The following is a 20,270-nucleotide window of genomic DNA, read 5'->3' as shown; positions in this document are numbered from 1 at the left end:
CTTTTGCATATTTGCTTTATATCCTGCAAATTTGCTAAACAGTTATTTTTGAATAAAAAAGGGATGCAATCTGTCCCTATTTTCTGACTGATTAGTAAAATCCTTAATTCAAAGCAATTTGAAAAAGACATTTGAAGAATAAACCTATAAAATTTCTCATATTATAGACAGTTCTCAGAAAAAGACACACAAATGTCTCCTAAATATAAGAAAGGATGCTCAACCAGCTTGACATAAGGGAAAAAGAAATTGACACTCTGTTGAGAAACCATTTTTCATCTTTCAGATTGGCAAAGATTAAAAAGTTTAGTAACATGATTTCTGAGTAGGCAGTGAGAAATGGCCTCCTCTTCCTGATATAAGGCCACGTGGAAGGCAATCTGGCAATATCTGGCAAAATCACAAAACCCCTGTATGACTCAGCAATTCCACTTTTAGGAATTTATCCTACAGATATTCTTACAAATGTGCAAATAACACGTGTGAAGATTATTAATTGTAACACAATTATTAATTGTAACTAATTGTAACATATAATAGAAGAATGAAACAACTTAAAGGTGCATCTATATCAAGTTGGCTAAAAACGTTACAACCACATGACATAATGTTATATAGTCATAAAATAGATCTTTAACATATACTACCAAATTTTTAAAGTAAGATGCAGAGGGGCTGGCCCAGTGGTTAAGTTCACACGCTCTGCTTTGATGGCCGGGGGTTCACTGGTTCAGATCCCGGGAGCAGACCTACACACCACTTATCAAGTCATGCTGTGGTAGGCATCCCACATGTAAAGTAGAGGAAGATGGGCACAAATGTTAGCTCAGGTCCAATCTTCCTCAGCAAAAAGAGGAGGATTGGCTGCAGATGTTAGCTGAGGGCTAATCTTCCTCAAAAAAAAAAAAGGTAAGGTGCAGAAATAGTGTGAGAAGAAAAATAAAAGAATGCCTTTATGTATCTGTGTGTATACGCATATATCTCTGGAAGGGATGGCAGTATCATTGGTTACCTGTGGGGAAGGCTATTGGATGCTTGCTTGAGAGGGAAGGGAGCATCTTTTACTATACTTTTTAAGTTTTTAGAATTTTGAGATTTGATATTAAGAACCAAATCTCATATCCACACACTTCTAAACCCTTAGAAATAATTGTCCAACCTCTTTCAAAATCTTCCAAAAGAAAATATAGGTAAGTTTCAAAGCTATTTGTTAAAAACATAAAACTGGGATAATTTCCAATTAAGTTGCAAGAGCAAAGATTGATAACTGGGAAAATAAAAATTATCGGGTAAATTTCAACAAAACCTTTGCGTAATTGGCAGATAGAATTTAAGATTACGTGCAGCCAACAATGGACTTCTTCTACTTAGATCTACATATCACATGAGAATTGATTTCAAAGGCGCCATTAAATCCGAGCGTGGAAATAAATGGGCTTTGAAACTAGCACTTTAATTATCGATCCCCAAAGTTTTCAAAACTAATGAATCCTATTCAATCATGCTGATCTCACTAAAATTATTTTGTTAATAATAACAACTTAATTGTAGCAAGACATTTTGTGCTGTTAATAAAATTTTTAGATGTTAATTTCACCTCTATCATACTTTTCAAATTTTAGGTTTATGTATGTTTATAATTTATGTAACATTTTAGTACAGAAATACATGAGTGTGGTTTATAATTTAATACACACCTACTGGGGGGACATGCTCAACTTTATTGATGGAATTTGTGATAAAGTTTGGAGACTGCTTCTGTAGACAAGAGCTCTCACTTGGATGCGAGGCCTTGGCTGAGTTGAGTCGTGAGGAGACCGTTGAGTAGGAAAAGGAGAGGTAGAAAGAGCCAAAATGTCGTTATCACCTGCCTCAGAACATGAGTGCAGACCAGTATGGCCTTAACTCCCAAGAGGTGGAATTCTAGAATCTCTACGCAGTTGGAGACAAAAGAGTTAAGAATTCTTCTTTCTCAAAGACTCTAAAAGAAAACTTCTTGGTTGAGGACGCCTATCACTTATGCCTTGTAAGAATCAGAGATGACTTCACGGGATACAGGAAGCTTGTGTGAGCTGCCAATCACTGACTGAGTAAGTAGGGCAGTGTTTCTTCTACAGAATCACCTTGAGCAATGTCTCTGGGACAGGCACAAGGAATTTGCCTTTTTAATAAAACCTAAATTACTCTAATGAAGGTATGTGCCCCAATGAACCAGCATTGGCAACCCCTGGCATGAAGGATGTAAAACATTACGCTTGGGGCTATCATTGCTGTGGGTTTTGATTTGTTTGAGACCAGTAAGATTCTAAGGCCTGGGATGGAAACCAACTTAATCTATAAGCTCTGCATATTAAACTTCCTCAGTGCTAGGCACAGTGGTAGGGTATAGCTCTATGCTGTACGCGGGGGACTTTTTTTGTAAAGGGCCAGGTAATATTTTAGGCTTTGTGGCCTATAGGGTCTCTAACACAACCACTCAAATTCACCATTGTAGTGTGATAGCAGCCACACACAATTGTACTACTGAATTGGCATAGCTAGGTTCCAGTGAAACTTTCAAAAGCAGGCTTAGTTTGCTAACACTTACTATTGGCCGGTATGTATTCTACGTACCCCATATGACATGTATTTACTTTCTTGCTTCATTACCTTAAGCCCCCAGTGATTCTCCCTCTGGTCTTGCTGAATACTCACCCCAGTTTTTAGGCTCACCTCTCAATTGGGGAACCTAGCTCCAAGAGGAGAAACCAACAACTACAGAAATTTCTAGGCAGGTGCAGAAAATAATACTGGATGAAAATATGTATGAATATGAGCTTCAGTATCATGAACAGTTATCAGAAATTTCACTCCACCCCCATCCCAGCAAGGCTGTTATATTTGGGAGAGATGCTACTTCAAGAGAGGAAGTGCTTCTGGAAAATCAGTAGCCAACAAGTCATGGGACTCTTGATCCTACTCCCATTTTAAATAATTCAGTGGGGGTCTCTTTATGGCCTCTCTACTCCCACCAGCAATGCTTTCCTCCTCTTGTGACCCATTGTCATCCATCCCCCTCTTGCTCGTTAGTCGTCCCCAGACTTGTAGGAGGCCCCATGAAACAGTGATGGCCCAGAAAAACATTGCCTTTGCGATATGACTGATATTTTTGAAGCGATGCTCCCACATTTGGAAAAGTGTCAAGAAAAGAGAATGGAAGAAAGATAAAATGCTAAATCTTCTCCCTTTGATAAACCCCCAAACAATAAATCTTAAAGTTGTCCATGCACACTCACGTATATTTCGTCTCTAGCTGAAATCTGGGTGTCTGTTTCAGCATATGTAGGAAATGCTTAACTCCTTGTATTCTATTCTTTTCTGTTCATAGAGTTAAAATGGGAATCCTAGAAACGTATGGCCCTCTGTGGTTTCCATCTGGATGCAGATAAAGGAGGGTTAATTTCTTTGCTCGCCTAATCCTATGAACAGAGCATTCACTTGAAAGTAACCACGTAGAAAGTATTAAGGAAAGACCTGCCCTCATTCCTCCCTGTACTACATAATCTCTGCACTTTGTTTTTCTCTGATGCTGGCTCTGAATGATTAAAAGTGACAGGAAACATCTAGGCAGGGCCATCCGCAACCGTGGCTGGCGGGTTTTGAAGTTCTCATTGGGAACAGACTTAATCTGGACTCAGGATGAAGTAAAGTTGTCTGATCTGGTCTCTGGATCTTTGACAGGTTCTGCCTCCAATGGGCCTGGGGATGAAGGCTGCCGGCATCTTGGCCCTGATTGGCTGCCTGGTCGCAGTCACCGAGCCCAAAGTCTACACTCGCTGTAAACTGGCAAAAATATTTTCGAGGGCTGGCCTGGACAATTACCGGGGCTTTAGCCTTGGAAACTGTGAGAGTTCTCCCTTCTGATTCTCTTTCTACCCTGATCTCTCTCCTGAGGCCCCATCCACACTCACTTCCATTTGTTCCCAGCTTTTCCATGCTCTGTGCCACCCCCCCAGGGATGGCTGTTGGCTATTCAACTGTTGCTCTCTGGGGCTTCTCTCCTCCTCGCTGCCCCTCATGTCCTCACTCTTGGAGTCCTGTACTAATGACACCAGCAAGAGAAGGAGGAAACAATGCCTCCATTGCTGGCATTGTAGGGAGTGGACCCGACTTTTCGTCTAGTCAAGGCTCAGCCACTGACTGGGTGTGCAGCTTCAGGTGTACCATCCCTGCCCGTGATGTGCCCTGTGGGTATGCTACCTGTTCTGACCCTCCCAAGGTTTGTTGGGAGCAGAGCATTGTAACATATGTAAGGGAACTCTCCCCTAAGAGCAGGGTTGGAGAAAACAATGCATTTCCTTCACTGGCATTTCCGGCTTTTTCTCCATCTAGGGATCTGCATGGCATACTACGAGAGCCACTACAACACAACGGCTCAGACTGTCCTGGAGGATGGGAGCACTGACTATGGCATTTTTCAGATAAACAGTTTCACGTGGTGCAGAAGTGCGAAGCTGCAAGACAAGAACCACTGTCATGTTGCCTGCTCAGGTACGGTTGTGATTCTCCAAAAGTTTCATTCTCAGTGACAAAGGCAGGAACTCTGATCATGGAATATCCTCTTATCTTTTGCTTTAACTAAAATTTGGAGTTCAGATGTGTAGGTAGGTCCACACCAGGCCAATCAATTATGCAACAGTGACATTGAGGGTCCTGTGGCCCGCTTGTCTAAAGCTGACTTATTTCTTCTAGGATGGTTTTGATGAAGGCCACCACAAAACAGGGGGATGAACAAACGTCTCATGCATGGAGACATTGAATATGTTCAATAAGAAGGAGAAACCTGTTTGCCAACTGCTTTCCATAAGCAATTGACTCAAAGGATGCAGTTCATACTTCTTTGTACTGAATGAGACAAATAAACACATTTCTTAAACAGCAGAAATTAAGCTAGAACTTACTTCTAAGTCTTCTACCTCAATCATTTAAGAAATAGATACGTGCACAGAATTGAGGCTAGCAGAAAGCATCAGACATGAATTGTGGTATTAGGGAGGAGAATATGTACCTATTTCAAGTTGGATAAATGGCTATAAACAGGTGTGGGTTGACTGTTGTGGGCTTCAGAGGAAAGAGGTTTTATTGAGAAAGTCGTGGAAAGTTTTGTAAACATGATAACATTTTATCTAAGACTTGGAATATAGATGATATTTGGATATTCAGAAGAGCCATTCAGGTCAAAGGAGCAACGGAAGCAAAGAAGTGAATGTGGGAAGGTGGGGCATGGACAGGGAGTAGTGAGACATTGCTTATCTGGAACAAAGGGGACGTGGGCACGAATAACAGGACATGTGGTTGGAAAGGTTGACTACCACCTGACCATGAAGCCTCGGAAGCCAGGCTGAGAAGTGTGTACTGATTTCTGCCTGCAGTGGGAAATCATTAGAGGTCAGTTGATTAAGCATTGCTTCAGAAAGGTCAATCTGCAGCAGGGTGTGAGATTGATTAGAGAAGAGACCATTTAAGTGCCACTGCAGTTGTTGAAGTGAGAGAGGAAAAGGCCTGAATGATGGTCGTGGCTGGGGACATGGAGAAGAATGTGCAAGAGATACTCAACAGCAGAAAGACAGAGCTCAGTAAACGATTGTCTTGTTTGTTCTTCCTCCAGAATGTAAGCGCCATGAGGGCAGGAGTTTTGTCTGTTTTGTTACTGATGAATCCTCAATGCTTAGCCTGGTGTCTGGCCATTGTTGGAGCTCAATAAATATTCATTAAATAAATGAATGGAGGAAACGAGGAGCAAGGGTGAAGACAGAGTCAGAAAACATTCTATGGCGAATTCCTTAAGAGCAGGAAATAAGCTTTTAATTTCTCTTTGACACAAGATAATCAGTACTTATGTTTGAATGCATGAATGATTGAACAATACGTTAATTTGTCTAGTAAATTGTTCCTATCTCTACCTTATTACAGAATGCTCATTACCCCTTGAGGTAGATCACCCAATGCCTGATCAATCCTTAATTTAGAACATTCTTTTGTTGGGCCAAAATCTATCTCCTTATAGCTTTCTTCCATTAATCCTGGTTTTATCCTTCTGGATTCATTCAAAACAAATTACCTTTGTTTTATACATAGAAACTTATTAAATGCTTGAAAATGATTAGTAGATATTTCTCATCTTCAATTTTTTATGTTCCAGGCTAAAACATTCAGTATCTTCATCTTCCTACAGGTGTGACTTTTTAAACCCCTCTCCACCCTGGTTAATCTCATTAGCATGCCCTAAGAGCTTGCCATGGAGTCTTCCAGTTAAACATGGAAATTGGACATGTGCATTGTTAGAAGCTGGAAGGCAAGAGCACAAATGGTAACTAATGTAGCAATTAGAGAAATCTGAATCCTAAACTGACAGTGGGCAGCCAAGAAGCAGCCACAGAATCCCAAAAAGGCTCAGAAATCAGCAGCACCAGCTACTTCTGGAAACTGGAGTGAATGCAAGTTGAAAATTGAGGATCACCCGGAAGTTCAATTAAGGCACAGCTAGACCATCAGAGTCCCTTCCTGACTCTCTTCATCTATTGACTGCCCCTCCCCATCCCTGGCAGGATACTGGAGCTTTCTCTTCTAGGCAGAGTAAGCAGAAAGTTTCTCAACTGAGGGACCGCAACAATCTTTGAGTGTGACAGCTCCGTACTAAAGACATGGGAGATTCAGTTAAAGCTTCCGCAGTCCCAGTCACCTTCCTCCACTCAGATCCTGGAATGATGGCAGGCAAGCTAGACTCTCCAGAAGAGAAGATTCTGTTCCAGGGAATCCAGCCAGATAAAAAGGAAATAACTAAAGATTTTGAGTGGGACCTCCCAGTGAACAAAACTAGCTAGACCTCCCTACAGTGAGATACACAGTTGAAAATCCCCACCTCTGTGTACAGAACTCCTAATTAGCTTTTTAGTATTCCCTTCTTAAATTAGTGCAGATAACCAGGGATCACCAGGTAGACTTCATAGAAGTGTCACTGATGTGAAAAACAGACCAAAAAACAAACAAAAACAGATAAAATTAACTTGTTGGAAGCAGAGATTATGCAGAAAAATGAAAGCTTTAAATGAAACAAAACTATCATTAATATCTTCAGATAGATAAGATGTTGTCTTGATGAAACAAGAACATGATGCTTTTAAAAAAGAACAAAATAAACATTTAGAGAATAAAATAAAGAGCTCCTGGAAGTTCAAAATATAAGAACAGAAATGAAAAACTCAATAGATTAGTTGGAAAATAACGTTAAGGAAATCTCTAAAAGCAGGATGAAAAAAAGAGAGAAGGAAAATAAGAGAAGTTTCAGCAGGAGAAAGGAGAAACAATAGATCGGATGAAATCTTTTAAAAACATTTCCAGAACTGAAGGGCACGTGTTTCCAATTTACAAGGTCCATCACGTGACTAGAATCCAGGATCAACAGACACTCACACTAGGGCACATCCTTATGAAATTTCAGAACCCTGAAGACAGACAAAATACACTAAACACACTACAGGCTTTGGAGAGAGTAAAAAATGTTCCATACGGAAGATCGACCATCAGAGTAACGTCAGACTTCTCAACAGCAACACTGAAAGCTAGAAGGAAATGGAGCAATGTCTTCAAAATCCTGAGGAAAAATTATTTCCAATCTAAAATTCTACACTGCCAAATTGTCAATACATTGTGAGTGCAGAATGCATACAGTTTTAGACAAGCAAGTTATTAAAATTTTTGCTTCATATGTGAGAAAGAATTCTGACTGGAAAACATAGCCAACTGAGATTGGATAATTTCAGAATTTAATGAAGGGCCTACTTACAAAAGCATGCTCATACTGCAGGGAAACCAAGGGGATAGTAAATAATAAGCAGGCCATTTTCACCTCCTGGCTCAAGGGGGAATGCACTGGGAGCTGTGAATCATACCTAGATAAAGAGAGTCTGCATGAGGAGGACCACCATGTAGGAGCTGTGACCTTCCACCAAGGGACATAGCTTTCACATAAAACAAAACTGGGAGGGTATATCTCCCAATCTCACTGTCCTTCCTCCCTCCGGTCTCCTGCTGCTCACTGTCAGTTCAACCCTACCAGCAAGAGGACAAGAAAGTCCACTGAGGTCATCTATGGGGATCGGCCTCTTCGTGCACAGAGCATGGTGAATAAGCATGGAGAGTGGATCTCCAGGGGCAAAGAAAAGATATGCAGCATGCTTTCCATGCATCCTTTCTCACAAAACTTTTGGAGAAGGTGCTCCACCAAAAGTATAAAGTGAATCAAGAAAGAGAGACACAGATCCAGGAAACAAGAAACTCAGTAAAAGAGAGAGGCAAAGGAAATGCCCAGGACGATCTTGAGGAATGACTCCAGGATGAATTTTGATAGTTGATTTCTAAATTAATTCTATTGTAGTCAGATAATATAGTCTATGTGGGTCCAAACCTTTAAAATTATTTGAACTTTGTCTTATGATATGCATTATATGATCATCATACAGCATATGATTTATTGTGGTGAATGCAAATTTGAAGAAAAATGTGTATTCTACAGTTAGTGGGCAGATGTTCTATACATGACTATTGTATCCTTACTGATTTACTTACTTATTCTATCAAATAATGAGAAAGATATCCTGAAATTTCCAACTATAATGATAATTTTCTCTCTTTCTCCTTTCAGTTTTGTCAGTTTTTGCAGCTCTGTTATTAGGTGCATACACACTATAGACTGTTATATTTCCTTGATGAATCTACCCTTTTATCATTAGAGTCAATGTCCCTCCTTAACTCTGCTAATATTTATTATCCCCAAATCTACTTTGTCTGATGGTATGTAACCACTCAGCTTTCTTAGCATGATATGTTTCTTTCCATTTTTTTACATTTAATCTATCTATATGTTTATATTTATAGTGACTTTCTTATTGATAGCATATAGTTAAGCATTGCTATTATATCTAGTCCAACAATCTCTGCTTTTCAATGGGAATGCCCAGACCAGGAGTTGGCAAACTTTTTTTTAAAGGGCTAGACAGTAAATATTTTAGACTTTGTGGGCCATAAGCTGTCTTTGTTGTAACTATTCAACTCTCTATATAGCACAAAAGCAGCCCTGGACAATATGTAAACAAATGGATGTGGCTGTGTTACAATAAACTTTATTTACAAAAGCAGAGGGTGGGCCATAGTTTGCTGAACCTCGGTTTAGACCACTTATATTTAACGTAATTATTGATATGGTTACTTTAAAATTCACCATCTTGTTATTTGTTTTCTATTTGTGCCATCTATTCTTGGTTTACTTTTCCTGCCTTTATTTTGGTTTTATTGAATATTTCTCAATATTCTCTGTTTTATTTCCTCCGTTGTCTCATTAACTACACTTCTGTTTATTTTCAGTGGTTACTCCAGGGTTCACAATGTGCATCGTCTTACCACATTCTACCTTCAAATGACATTATATCACTTCACACAGAATATATGAATTTTATAACAGTGTGCTTCTATTTTCCCTATCCCACCTTTGTGCTATGTTATCATGCATTTTACTTCAACATGTTACACACTTCGCAATGCATTTTCACATGTGCTACATTACATGCATGTTACACACCTCACAGTGTGTATATGCACAATGCATTTTCACTATTCTTACTCTAAACAATTATCTTTTAAATAAAATGCTTAAATGAGGAGAAGGGTCTCTTTATATTTGCCACATATTTACCATTTCCGACATTCTTTATTACTGTGGTGGATTCATTTGGACAGGCAGTTAAGTTATATCATTTTCTTTCAGCCTAAAGAACTTCCTTCAATGTTTTTTGGAGAGGAGGTCTACTGGCAAGCATTCTCGAGGCTTTTGTGCATCTGAAAATGTCTATATTTCATTTTCTTCTTTGAGGGATATTTTCTCTCTATCTATAAAATTCTAGGCTGACAGATGTTTTCCTATCAACTCGTTAAAGATATCCCGTTATCTTCTGCTTGACTTGTTTATTATGAGAAATCACTGATTTTCTTATCTCGCATTCCTTGTATGTAATGTGTCCTTGTTCCTCTAGCTGCTTTTACAATTTCCTCTCTATCACCATTTTTCAGCAATTTGATCATGATGTGTGTTTTTTAGCGTTTATCTTGTTTGATATTCAGGAACATTTTGGACCCCTGAGTGTATACTTTTAAAGTTTTCTCCTTCTAGGACTCTAATGACACGTGTTAGATCATCTGATGTTGTCCCACAGGTCACTGAAACTCTTCATTTTTGTTCAGGCTTTTTCCCTTTCTGTGGGTTTTTTCCCTCCAGTAGTTTCCATCGCTATATCTTCAAGTTCTTGGCTCTTTTTTCTGAAGTGCCTAGTCTATTAAATTCATCAATGGAATGTTTCATTACAGATATTGTATTCTTTTCAGTGCTAAGTAACTGTTTTATATCTTTCATTTCTCTCATTTTGTTCATGTTTTCCTGTAAGTCCTTGATATAAATAAGCAGATTTATAAGCACTGCTTTAAATTTCTTGTCTGTTAATTCAATCAACTCTGTCATTTCCAGGTCTTTCCATTGACCGATCTTTCTCCTGATTGCGGGTCCCATTTTCATGCCTCTTACTACATGTAATAACTTTTTATTGGATACTACACATAGGGTATGTTACCTTGTTGAGTGTCTGGATTATGTTGACTTCCTTTAAGGATTGTTGAATTTCATCCTGACAAGCAGTTAATTCTGATCAGGAAGTTCTAGAATATTCTTTATGGTAGGACTAGTTTAGTCCTACTACCAAGGCATGGCTCTTTGACTCTTTTGAATGTCCCAGGATTCAGCAAAGTCTCTCTCCTCTGGCTAGTCCAAAATCAAGTGCCTCCCAGCCCTGTGTGGGCTCCCTGGTGACTGCTCTCTGACTGGCCTCACGGAGTTTTACCCTCTGCATCTCCAGTTGAGCCTTCAGCCAAAGACTCAGGGGAATCCGTGTGCAGACTTCTGGTGCTCTCCTTCTGGGTGGCACCTACCTCTCTGGTACTCTTCTCTACAACTTAGATTGCCATCTCCTGCCTGGGTTCTACCCTCCTGGTCTGGAAAGTACTTCTTGGCAGAATGTCATGACAATCACAAGGCTCGCCTTATTTGGTTTCTATCTCCCAAGGATCATGATCCTGCATTGCCTGTTGCCTAATGTCTGAAAATAATGTTCTCATATATTTTGTCTAGTTTTCTGGTTGTTTACAGGGGGAGAGAAAATTTGTTACTCCATCACGGCCATGCTTGACTTTACATGCAGTTTATTAATTTAATACTGTTCAATTTAGTTCCCATTAAGGAAGTCTGGGACAACTGTATATCTGAAGGACAATCTTGGATTCTAGGAAATTAAAATGTTGGGTGGTTCACGGTTAGAGGTAAAGGGACGCTCATATCTGTTTTCTCATCATAAAGAGCATGGGAGTTTGAGGGACAGCTTTAAAATAGAAAACAGGATGTTGTTTTTTATATCCTAATCACCCCTCAATGACTGGCCTCTCTCAGCCTCAGGCCAGAAAACCTCTAATTACCGACAATGTCATTCTGTCCCATGTATTATAGCAGTAGGGACATTTGTCATGGGAACCCGGAAACGAGTTAGCATTAGGGTATGTTTACGAGGTACATGATAGTTCACATATGGACAGTATGGACGCGCCTCATGCCCATTTCCCAGAGCCCCGCCGTCTCCTCACTCCCAAACCAAACCGTGTTCCTATACTGCCTCCATTCCCCTAACTGTTTGGACAGAATATGTGTTAGATATATAAATACAGACATATCTATGTATATATACACACACACACACGACAATGTAATAGCGATCTTTATTTTCCTCCAACAGCATAGTCCTTGTCAAAATAAGAGACTTTTAAGAAAAAGCAGATTATCGCCTCTTGTATCTAGTCTAGTCCACTTATATGAATCTCTGTTTCTCATATCAGGCTGGTATCTGAGTTGTCCCTTGTCACTTTAGAGAGGGGAAGAGATGCAAATTGTGAACACGGTAGTGGTATTTTAGTCAGGAGGCAGGAGGATGCTGGGGAGAGACAGAAACTTTGAAGTAGAACTAACTTAAAAGTAGTTCTTTCTGTGTCGATTGCTGCCATTTTCTGTTGTTGGATGAGGAAGAATAAAATATTCAGTTGAAAAATGCTTCGCTGTTCGACATAACCCTTTCCTCATTCATCTCTGACTGGAGGCAATTGTGTATTTAAAGTAAATTGAGCAGAAGCAATTACTGGCATGGATCCTTATAGAGACTCGCTCTCTTCACTCATTTCTGCCCCTCTGCTGCCCCTCTGCGGTGATTTCACTGTTTTCACATCTCAGCCCTTCATCGGGTTCTTTATTTCCCAGCCCCCAACTCCCTTAACACATTTTCCGAAGCAAATTCAAAGTCAGTCCCATTAGCACTTTCAAAACATCTCAGTTGTGCAACAGAATGCTGTCACAAAGTGGGAAGCTGAGAGATACCTTAAACAGTCTCCAGCACCGGGACCCGCAGCACCTAATCCTCCCATGAGTCTCTACACCGCATCTCCAGCCAAGCAAAGAGCCTCTCCCGCAATGCGAGCCTTGCTCTTCCTGCGCATGCCCTGGGCGGGCTCCAATCCCGGCACAACAGAATACTGTTTGTTCCCTGCTATGTATAATCTGCGTCCTTTGGCCCCTGGAGACCCCACTGAACCCACTTCTAGGAAACAGGTCCTGACCACTCTCAAACGCAAACCACAGCACCTCAGCACTTTTCAAGTATTGATGTACACAAAATAAAGTGTTTCTAAGTAATTGGAACCTGTATCAGATACCAAGCACCTAGGTTTGGGTAATCTCCTAATAGATAAACAATTACTAGAAAAACGAGTGAAGTATTTATACTTTTATCAACTCCATTAGCTATAGTGTTCCATAAGCGTGAATCTTCGCTTATGTGGCTCTGTTGGAAGGAGGTAGCCAAGGATAACAGAATGTAAGCCCTAGGTTTGAATGCCTACTCATTGACTGAGTGTGTGCCCTCAGCTTATAGGGATAATAATGGTACCCACCCATATGGTTGTTCTGAAGACAAAGGGAGATAATGCATGGGGAGACTTGACATGTGCCTGACATAGACTAAGTTTTCTATAAAAGTTAGCTATTAGTAATAGCTATTATTATTCTAAATACTTAACTCTCTAGAAACAAGGCAATAGACTTTTATAAGCTAAGAAAGCTTTATTTTTCACTGTAAACCAAATACTAGTGAATTTGCATACGTTGCCTCAATTTGCTGTTACTTATAGACCATATCTTTTATTAATTTTCTCCCAGTTAATAGAATTTGTTTTAAATTTTTTAGAAAACCACATTTAGAATGAATTTGCTTCAAAGAACTCTGTCACTACCTTTATGTTCTAGTTAAGCTTATTTGAGAAAGCAACCAATTCACAACTAAACCACCATATTCAAGGAAAATTCCTTTTTCAACTGAATTTACAAAGTAATTTGGTATTATAATGATCCATTAAAAGGCAATATTTTAGGGGCCAGCCTGGTGGCGCAGGGGTTAAGTTCCCACATTCCACTTCAGCGGCCCAGGGTTCACCAGTTCAGATCTGGGGCATGGACCTACACACTGCTTATCAAGCCATGCTGTGGCAGGCATCCTACATATAAAGTAGAGGAAGATGGGCACAGATGTTAGCTCAGGGCTAATCTTCCTGAAAAGAAAAAAAAAAAAAAAGAAATATTTTAGGCAAACATTATTCTTTTTGGTTATTTTTTCTCTTTTAATAAAAATAATGCATTTCTATTGTAAAAGCTTTAGAAAACATACAGTGAAGATTTAAAAGCCTTGGTGATCCCACAATTAAGAGCTAATCTTTCTGAAAATACTGGTGAATTTATGACTATCTTTTTTTCCTCTAAACCAGTGCTGTTCAATAGAATTTTCTGTGATGACGGAATGTTCTCTATCTGGACCATCCAGTTATAGCAAGAGCAACTGAAGAACTGACGCTCCAACTGTATTAATTAATTTAGATTTAAATGGTAACGTGTAGCTAATGGCTACCATATTGGACCGTTGAGTTCTAGGCAGACATTGGTAACTTCACATTGGGAGCATTTTCCAATAGTATTAGGTTCATGTGAAAACATGATTAAAATGGCTCCTTATGTCATTATATGGAGGTATTATTATTAATGTGAACATCTGTAATTATGAGGCAATTAGATTTTTTCCATTTGGAAACAAATTTCCTCATGTGAATAAAGCTACAGTAAACAACTTGGTAAATAAATCTTTGTCTGGATTCATGATTATTTCCTTAGGATAAGTCCAGAAAGAAAAACTACTGGGTTAAAGCATAAGAACCACTTTAAGGGCCTTGACACGTGCTGCTAAAGTGCTTTTCTGAAAAGTTGACCCCATTACGCTTCCACCAGCAAGTATTCAAGAGTGCCTGTCTCATTGCACCCTTGCTGACATTGAGCATTACCCAATTCTTAAGAAATCTTTGCCTAATTGATAAATAGAAATGCCATTAAGCGGTTTGAGTTTTGCATCTTTGACAGGTGGTTGTGGTTGGCATGGAGATGGACTGCCTGCCCAGATTCCCTGAAAGGGAAGATGTTTGGTCCCAGCTGTATTTGTGTGACTTGCAGACAGTCTACCTGGCACCTCCTTCAAAATCTGCCTTAGCTGCAGAGAGCTGCCTCACCCAAGGTTCTGCTCTTCTGGGGTAGCCCACACCCAGGGACTGAGTGAGCCCGGGCATTTGGGCCCAACTTGGGTAACTCTGTTGGTCAATATTCACTCCCAAGCTCCTGGCCCAGTTGGCTGAGGTTCTGATGGGCCTGCATCACAGTGGACGCCTCCAGCCACCCAGTCTTGCTCCTGCCCCATTTCTTTCACAGGTATGGATCCCTAATAAATACCTTGCACCCAAAACCCAGCTCAGCATCTGCTTCTAGAGAACCCAACCTGCAACAGAAGTGATGCTGGACTTGTTTTATTTACTTGCCTTTTCTGCTCTGTTTGTGTTGAGAAGGTATTTGAGGCCACTTCCCGTCAAGCAGGAAAGAATGCTGATATCAATTAAGACATTTTCAATTGAAAAGTTCCTTATGTCTGACAGTCACAAAAAAAGAAATAAAGGCAAAGACATAAAACTTAAAAATTTCTGCACATGAAAAACAACTTGGACAAAAAATGTTTTGATGCACAAACTGGAAAGTTACAATAGACAAAAGGTTAATAATGACCTATAAAGTGATCTTACATGTCAAAGTAACCTGAGTAGAGAAAACATTGGACTGTCCTCTCTTACTTGTGTGTTTCTTCTGCACATAAAAACCATTTGCCTCTTGTGTCTTCTCTAAACACATTTTCCAAAACCCTGAAGGACTCGTCTATTCCCCTAAAAACTTCAAGGAATTTAAAATGAGGATGATCTAGAAACAAAAAATTCCTTATTTGTGAAGAAGCATAACAAAAATAAGAATATGGCTCATAGTTTTTCCAGCCCTCCTGTTCCAAAAAACAGTGAGAAGAGTGAAGAAAACCTGATTTGGAGCCCCCCTCAAACAACCAAGTCTCAGCTAACCCTCTCCCCCTCTTTCTCACAGCCTTGCTCACTGATGACCTCACAGATGCGATTATCTGTGCCAAGAAAATTGTTAAAGAGACAGAAGGGATGAACTACTGGTAAGCGTCTTTCCTTGGGAGGCGTAGGCTGATATGGTGAAAACCCGAAGTGTCAGCGGACACTGACAAACCCACCTCTGCGGGGTGGTCCAAAGACTGTCACATGGCCTTGTCTACACCCTTGCCCGTTAGTGTGGGTGTGCAGGGAATGTGGGGGGAGGGGGATTGGGAGGAAGAGGAGAGATGGCATTGAGTCATGGTCATTTGCGATCGCTTTTCAGGTTATGGGGTTCCAAACAGTGGGGAAAGAGGTGCTTTCTACTGTGAACTGGAAAGCATCCATGAAGTCAATACACAAGGAAAAAAAAAAGCCTGTGTTTGCTTTCAATTTGGATAAGATTTTGGAGGGCTCTGGTGACATTTGGTGGGAGGAGAGAACAGGTCTCAGTGAGAGAAAAATGAGCATATCAGTTACAGGATCACTTGGTGGGAAACTTCCCCAAGATTCTGCCTGAGACTCGGATTAGCTGCTCACCGTCGTCTCTGCAGCTGTATTTCTTGTGAACATTGCTAATCAGGTCACCCACTTGAAGAACCACATTTTCAGAGATGTGGGTGTTTAACTAAATGACCCATCCTCATAAAAGTTGTTTACCTATTGCTGAGGCTAACAGGGACTAGGAGAAAACCAGGGGGAGGAAAGTCTTAACAAGGCGAAAGGATAGAGTCCTTGGACCTCAGAAGCAAATGAAACTAAGCCCGGGGTACTGCTGGTGATTTTGGTTAACTGTCTATGGTTTTTGAACCTAAGAATATTTGGACTGTCATGCTTCTTTCTGTTGCTCTTGCTTCCCTTTCCTCCGTAGGCAAGGCTGGAAGAAACACTGTGAAGGCAAAGACTTGTCTGAGTGGAAAAAGGGATGTGAAGTTTCGTGACCTGGAACTGGACCAAGGATGCTTTGTTACAACTCCCTAGGATTTATAACGAATGTCAAATGGTTGTTTCACCTCGTCTCCCTACCTCCTAATATTCCTTCTCAAAGTTGGAGAGGGTAAACTAAGCTACCTTTTGAAGGAAATAAATATTTCCATTTAAATGTTTTGACTTTACCCTGACTCAGTTTCAATGATGTCATAATAGCACAATGTTAAGACATGAGAAGTCACCGACAAAACGTTCTAGCCCTGGAAGGAACAAACTTTATTGTAAGGAGTCCTTGGCTCCCATGGCCCTGAAATGGCTGCTGCTTTAAAAATAAGTTTCCCAAGAAAGGAAAGATCCAGATGAAGGACTTCAGTTTGCTGACGTCTGTCCTGGAGCACTGGGTCACCCTCCTGGTCAGTGGACACACGGTCCTTCCTCAACACTGCCAGACAGAACGGTCTTGCTTCCTCTGGGTAGTCCTGATGGACACTCAGATGGGACCAAACAGATGAAATTTACAGCTTTTATCCCAAATTTTCAGAGAATCCCCTATGTTATTCTAACATGCATTTAAATTAAATCTATCAAATTCAAAAACCATACTTACATCCTCATGACAAAATTATTTCCAGACTTAGACCTGCAGATTTTATTAGTTGGGTCGGGAAATTGACCTAACTAAAGGACATTTCACTAACAGAACAGTGGGCTGGGAAGCTCAGATTCCAAAGAGATATTCCCAGCATGCCCTGGGCTCCATGCAGGGATGGCTCCTCAACTGGCCAGACAGCAGGGTGTCTCTGCTCTTGCTGAGTTTTCTCTTGTCTGTTCTCTGTTCTGCTGGGACAGAGATGGGGGCTGCCATGTTGTAACTTTAGGTAAAAGCAGTGGGCTCAGGTTGAATGCAATCTGACCTTAAGAATGCACCAAATTAAGGTTTGTTGGAGAAATGGTTATGCCTACAAATAAGTTTCCCACTTAGAAGAAAGTCCCCACTGATCAAACTGATGGGTTTTGTGATAGCAGATAAATGACCTGTCAACAGTGTCTAGTTACCAACTGCCCGAGTTTTACTGTTGGCTCATTTCACATCCACTGCCTTCACTTGCAGACGCAGGCTTTAAAAAATCTGAACTGCTACTTGCCAAAAGAATATAAACATTTCATATATATCTAAACAAACATAATCCTTTGACCATTTAACAGGCATTACAAATCATAGGAAAAAAGCTTTTGAAACTCATGCAAGAATTGAAAAATCATTCTATAAGATAACTGAAGAAAATCTAAAAAATGTCAGATCCATTAAGCTGCACTAAATCAATAATCTGTGCTTATAGAAGTCCATAAATATGCATTTCTCACTGTTATTGTCCTGTAATCCAGCTGCCCTGTAGTCCCCATTCTCAGCCAAACTTCCTGCTTCATTAAAACCAGTGGTAGCATGTTAATGACCTAGGTTGGCATGGGACCCAGCGCCAGCTGTTCAAAGACTAGGGGAGATTTTTTTTAAAGAAATCAAAAAAGCAACTTCCAAAAGGAATGCTTTGAAATTCAAGGTGAGGGGAAGTTGGCTGGTCCTACAATTTGATTGATCTGTCTTTTTGCAAAACTCATAAAGTTTCTAAGCATGCAATCCTACTTTTTCTCTTCCTAAAGGTTTTATTTATTTAGTATTTCCATAAACACTAACTTAGGATTTTAAAAAATGCATTTTCCTGGATAATTTTCCACAGCTAACACACTCAGAAATTCAAGAGGAAAATATTACTCCTATTCTCGAGTTATCTTCATTTAACAAAAGTATATTAAAATAACAACCAAGATTTACATTCCCTTTTACAGTTGCTGAGATGTTTGGAAATAGATTTTCAGTTTCTCCTTGAAACCACTTCTCATCAGCTCACCAGATGCCCTGAGCAGACAGTGTGATCTTAGGTTGTGGAGGTGTGTGTATGCGGGCACATTCTTTCTTTGAGGACTCAACTCTGCCTGACTCTTCGAACCCTCTCCCCTTTATCTGTCCCTTTGCATCCCAGCTGGTTCCTTGTCATTCCTCAACACTTTCTGTCTAGTCCATCATTTTTTCTTAATGCCTCCGGAACCCATATACCATTCCCCCCTTGGGTTTTCCTGGTTTTCCCCAAACCTGGAATACTGCACCATTTCCTTATAGCGTATGCAAGCCCCGCCCAGCCTACACGAGGCCTCTCTGCTCCTCCAACCTCCTGGCAGTGTTTCCTCTATGGTCTTTCCTATGGCTGTGTGTGTTCTATACATGAGGTCATCAGAGATGGGTGATCTCACCGGGCCTGTAAGCTCCTTGAGACCTGGACCATGTCTTCCACTTCTATATCCTCCACACTCCCTTTTGCAATGCTAAGCACATAATAGTTGACATCTGAAAATGTTTGCTGTTGATGTGTGGTACCACTGGACACATACAGAAGTATAGAAGAAATATGAATAAGACCTTGTATTTAGAACATCTTTATTTTCAAAACAGGTTCACATCCGTGATTTCAAATGCTCCTCACAACAACTTTGGGACACGGTGTAACATCATCTTCATTTCATACAGAGACACTGAGACAGGGAAAGGTGGCTATCTCCCCAAAGCCCACAGTGCTGGATCTGGAAGAAGTGCCACCCCACCGAATCTTCAGAACTCAGAGAAAGAACAGTGTCCTAGTTCTTTCAGGGACACGGAGCACTGGAACCCCTCATCTGTGTTCATCATGTCACTTCCTTTTTTTTTTTTGAGGAAGATTAGGCCTGAGCTAACATCTGCTCTCAATCCTCCTCTTTTTTCTGAGGAAGACTGGCCCTGGGCTAACATCTGTGCCCATCTTCCTCTACTTTATATGTGAGACGCCTACCACAGCATGGCTTTTGCCAAGCAGTGCCATGTCCGCACCCGGGATCTGAACCGGCGAACCCAGGGCCACCGAGAAGTGGAGCGTGTGGCGAACTTAACCCCTGCGCCACCAGGCTGGCCCCATCACGTCACTTCCTGAGTAACCTCAGTACAGCACAAACTCAGGCCACACCCTGAAAGATCTACCAGTAAAGAGAGTAGAGTAGGAAGTGCTCTCAACCAAAATTTAATCTCTTCAAGGTGAACTAAAAAAATAAAGACTTCATTAGGAGATCTAGAAAGACTTCCTCTGCCCTCCCAAAGTGGATGGAAAATGCTCGAGACTTCCAAAACTTGAAACAATAAACATGCATTATTTTTCCAACAAGAATAATTTACGTTTTTTAATTAAACAAATTTAAAACACAAAAATCATTTCTTCCAGTGTAGGCCCAACGGTCACTACAGGCCCACTCTCCTCAAGTGGTTCTTCTGGGGTCTCCAGGCCCTGCATTTGCTCTGCATTCCTCCAGACTGAAGAGAACACACGACTGAGTAAGCACCACAGATATTAACACCATCCAGGGAGCCGTTCCACAGAGCATCAAGCCGCCAGCAGTTCTTTACCTGCGGTGATGTCAGGGGATGGAAATGCACACAACCAGCTTGCAAGGGAGCGGCTGCCCGGGAGAGCTTAGGGTCCAGGAACCCTGACTGTAGCAGGAGCGTTTGGGTCACAACAGGGCTCCCTGAGGGACCTCAAGCAGCTACACAGCACTGTGACTCGGATAGGTGACTCTCTCTTTCCCTCATTTCCTTCCCTCTCGTATCCCCA

General features: G+C 40.8%; 1 protein-coding gene across 1 annotated transcript; it reads left to right on the top strand.

Moving 5' to 3' along the window:
• Positions 1 to 1,930: 1,930 nt before the first annotated feature.
• LOC103551179 (lysozyme-like protein 1) lies at positions 1,931 to 16,763 on the top strand. Its single transcript, XM_008520537.2, has 5 exons — positions 1,931 to 2,090; positions 3,721 to 3,883; positions 4,372 to 4,530; positions 15,635 to 15,713; positions 16,520 to 16,763. The coding sequence occupies exons 2-5, from the start codon at positions 3,733 to 3,735 to the stop codon at positions 16,587 to 16,589; spliced, it is 459 nt and encodes a 152-aa protein (XP_008518759.1). The 5' UTR covers positions 1,931 to 2,090; positions 3,721 to 3,732; the 3' UTR covers positions 16,590 to 16,763.
• The last annotated feature ends 3,507 nt before the right edge of the window (positions 16,764 to 20,270 follow it).

The sequence above is a fragment of the Equus przewalskii genome, chromosome 30, assembly GCF_037783145.1.
Source record: "Equus przewalskii isolate Varuska chromosome 30, EquPr2, whole genome shotgun sequence".
NCBI classification, from domain to species: Eukaryota; Metazoa; Chordata; class Mammalia; order Perissodactyla; family Equidae; genus Equus; species Equus przewalskii.
This window is presented reverse-complemented; position numbering and strand designations above follow the sequence as displayed.

What these genes read in the sequence shown, in the direction of transcription:
- LOC103551179 (XM_008520537.2), top strand. Translation starts at nt 3,733, where the DNA reads ATGGGCCTGGGGATGAAGGCTGCCGGCATCTTGGCCCTGATTGGCTGC. An exon ending in GGGCTTTAGCCTTGGAAACT is followed by an intron (nt 3,884 to 4,371) that starts GTGAGAGTTCTC and finishes TTCTCCATCTAG; the next exon opens with GGATCTGCATGGCATACTAC. An exon ending in CTGTCATGTTGCCTGCTCAG is followed by an intron (nt 4,531 to 15,634) that starts GTACGGTTGTGA and finishes TCTTTCTCACAG; the next exon opens with CCTTGCTCACTGATGACCTC.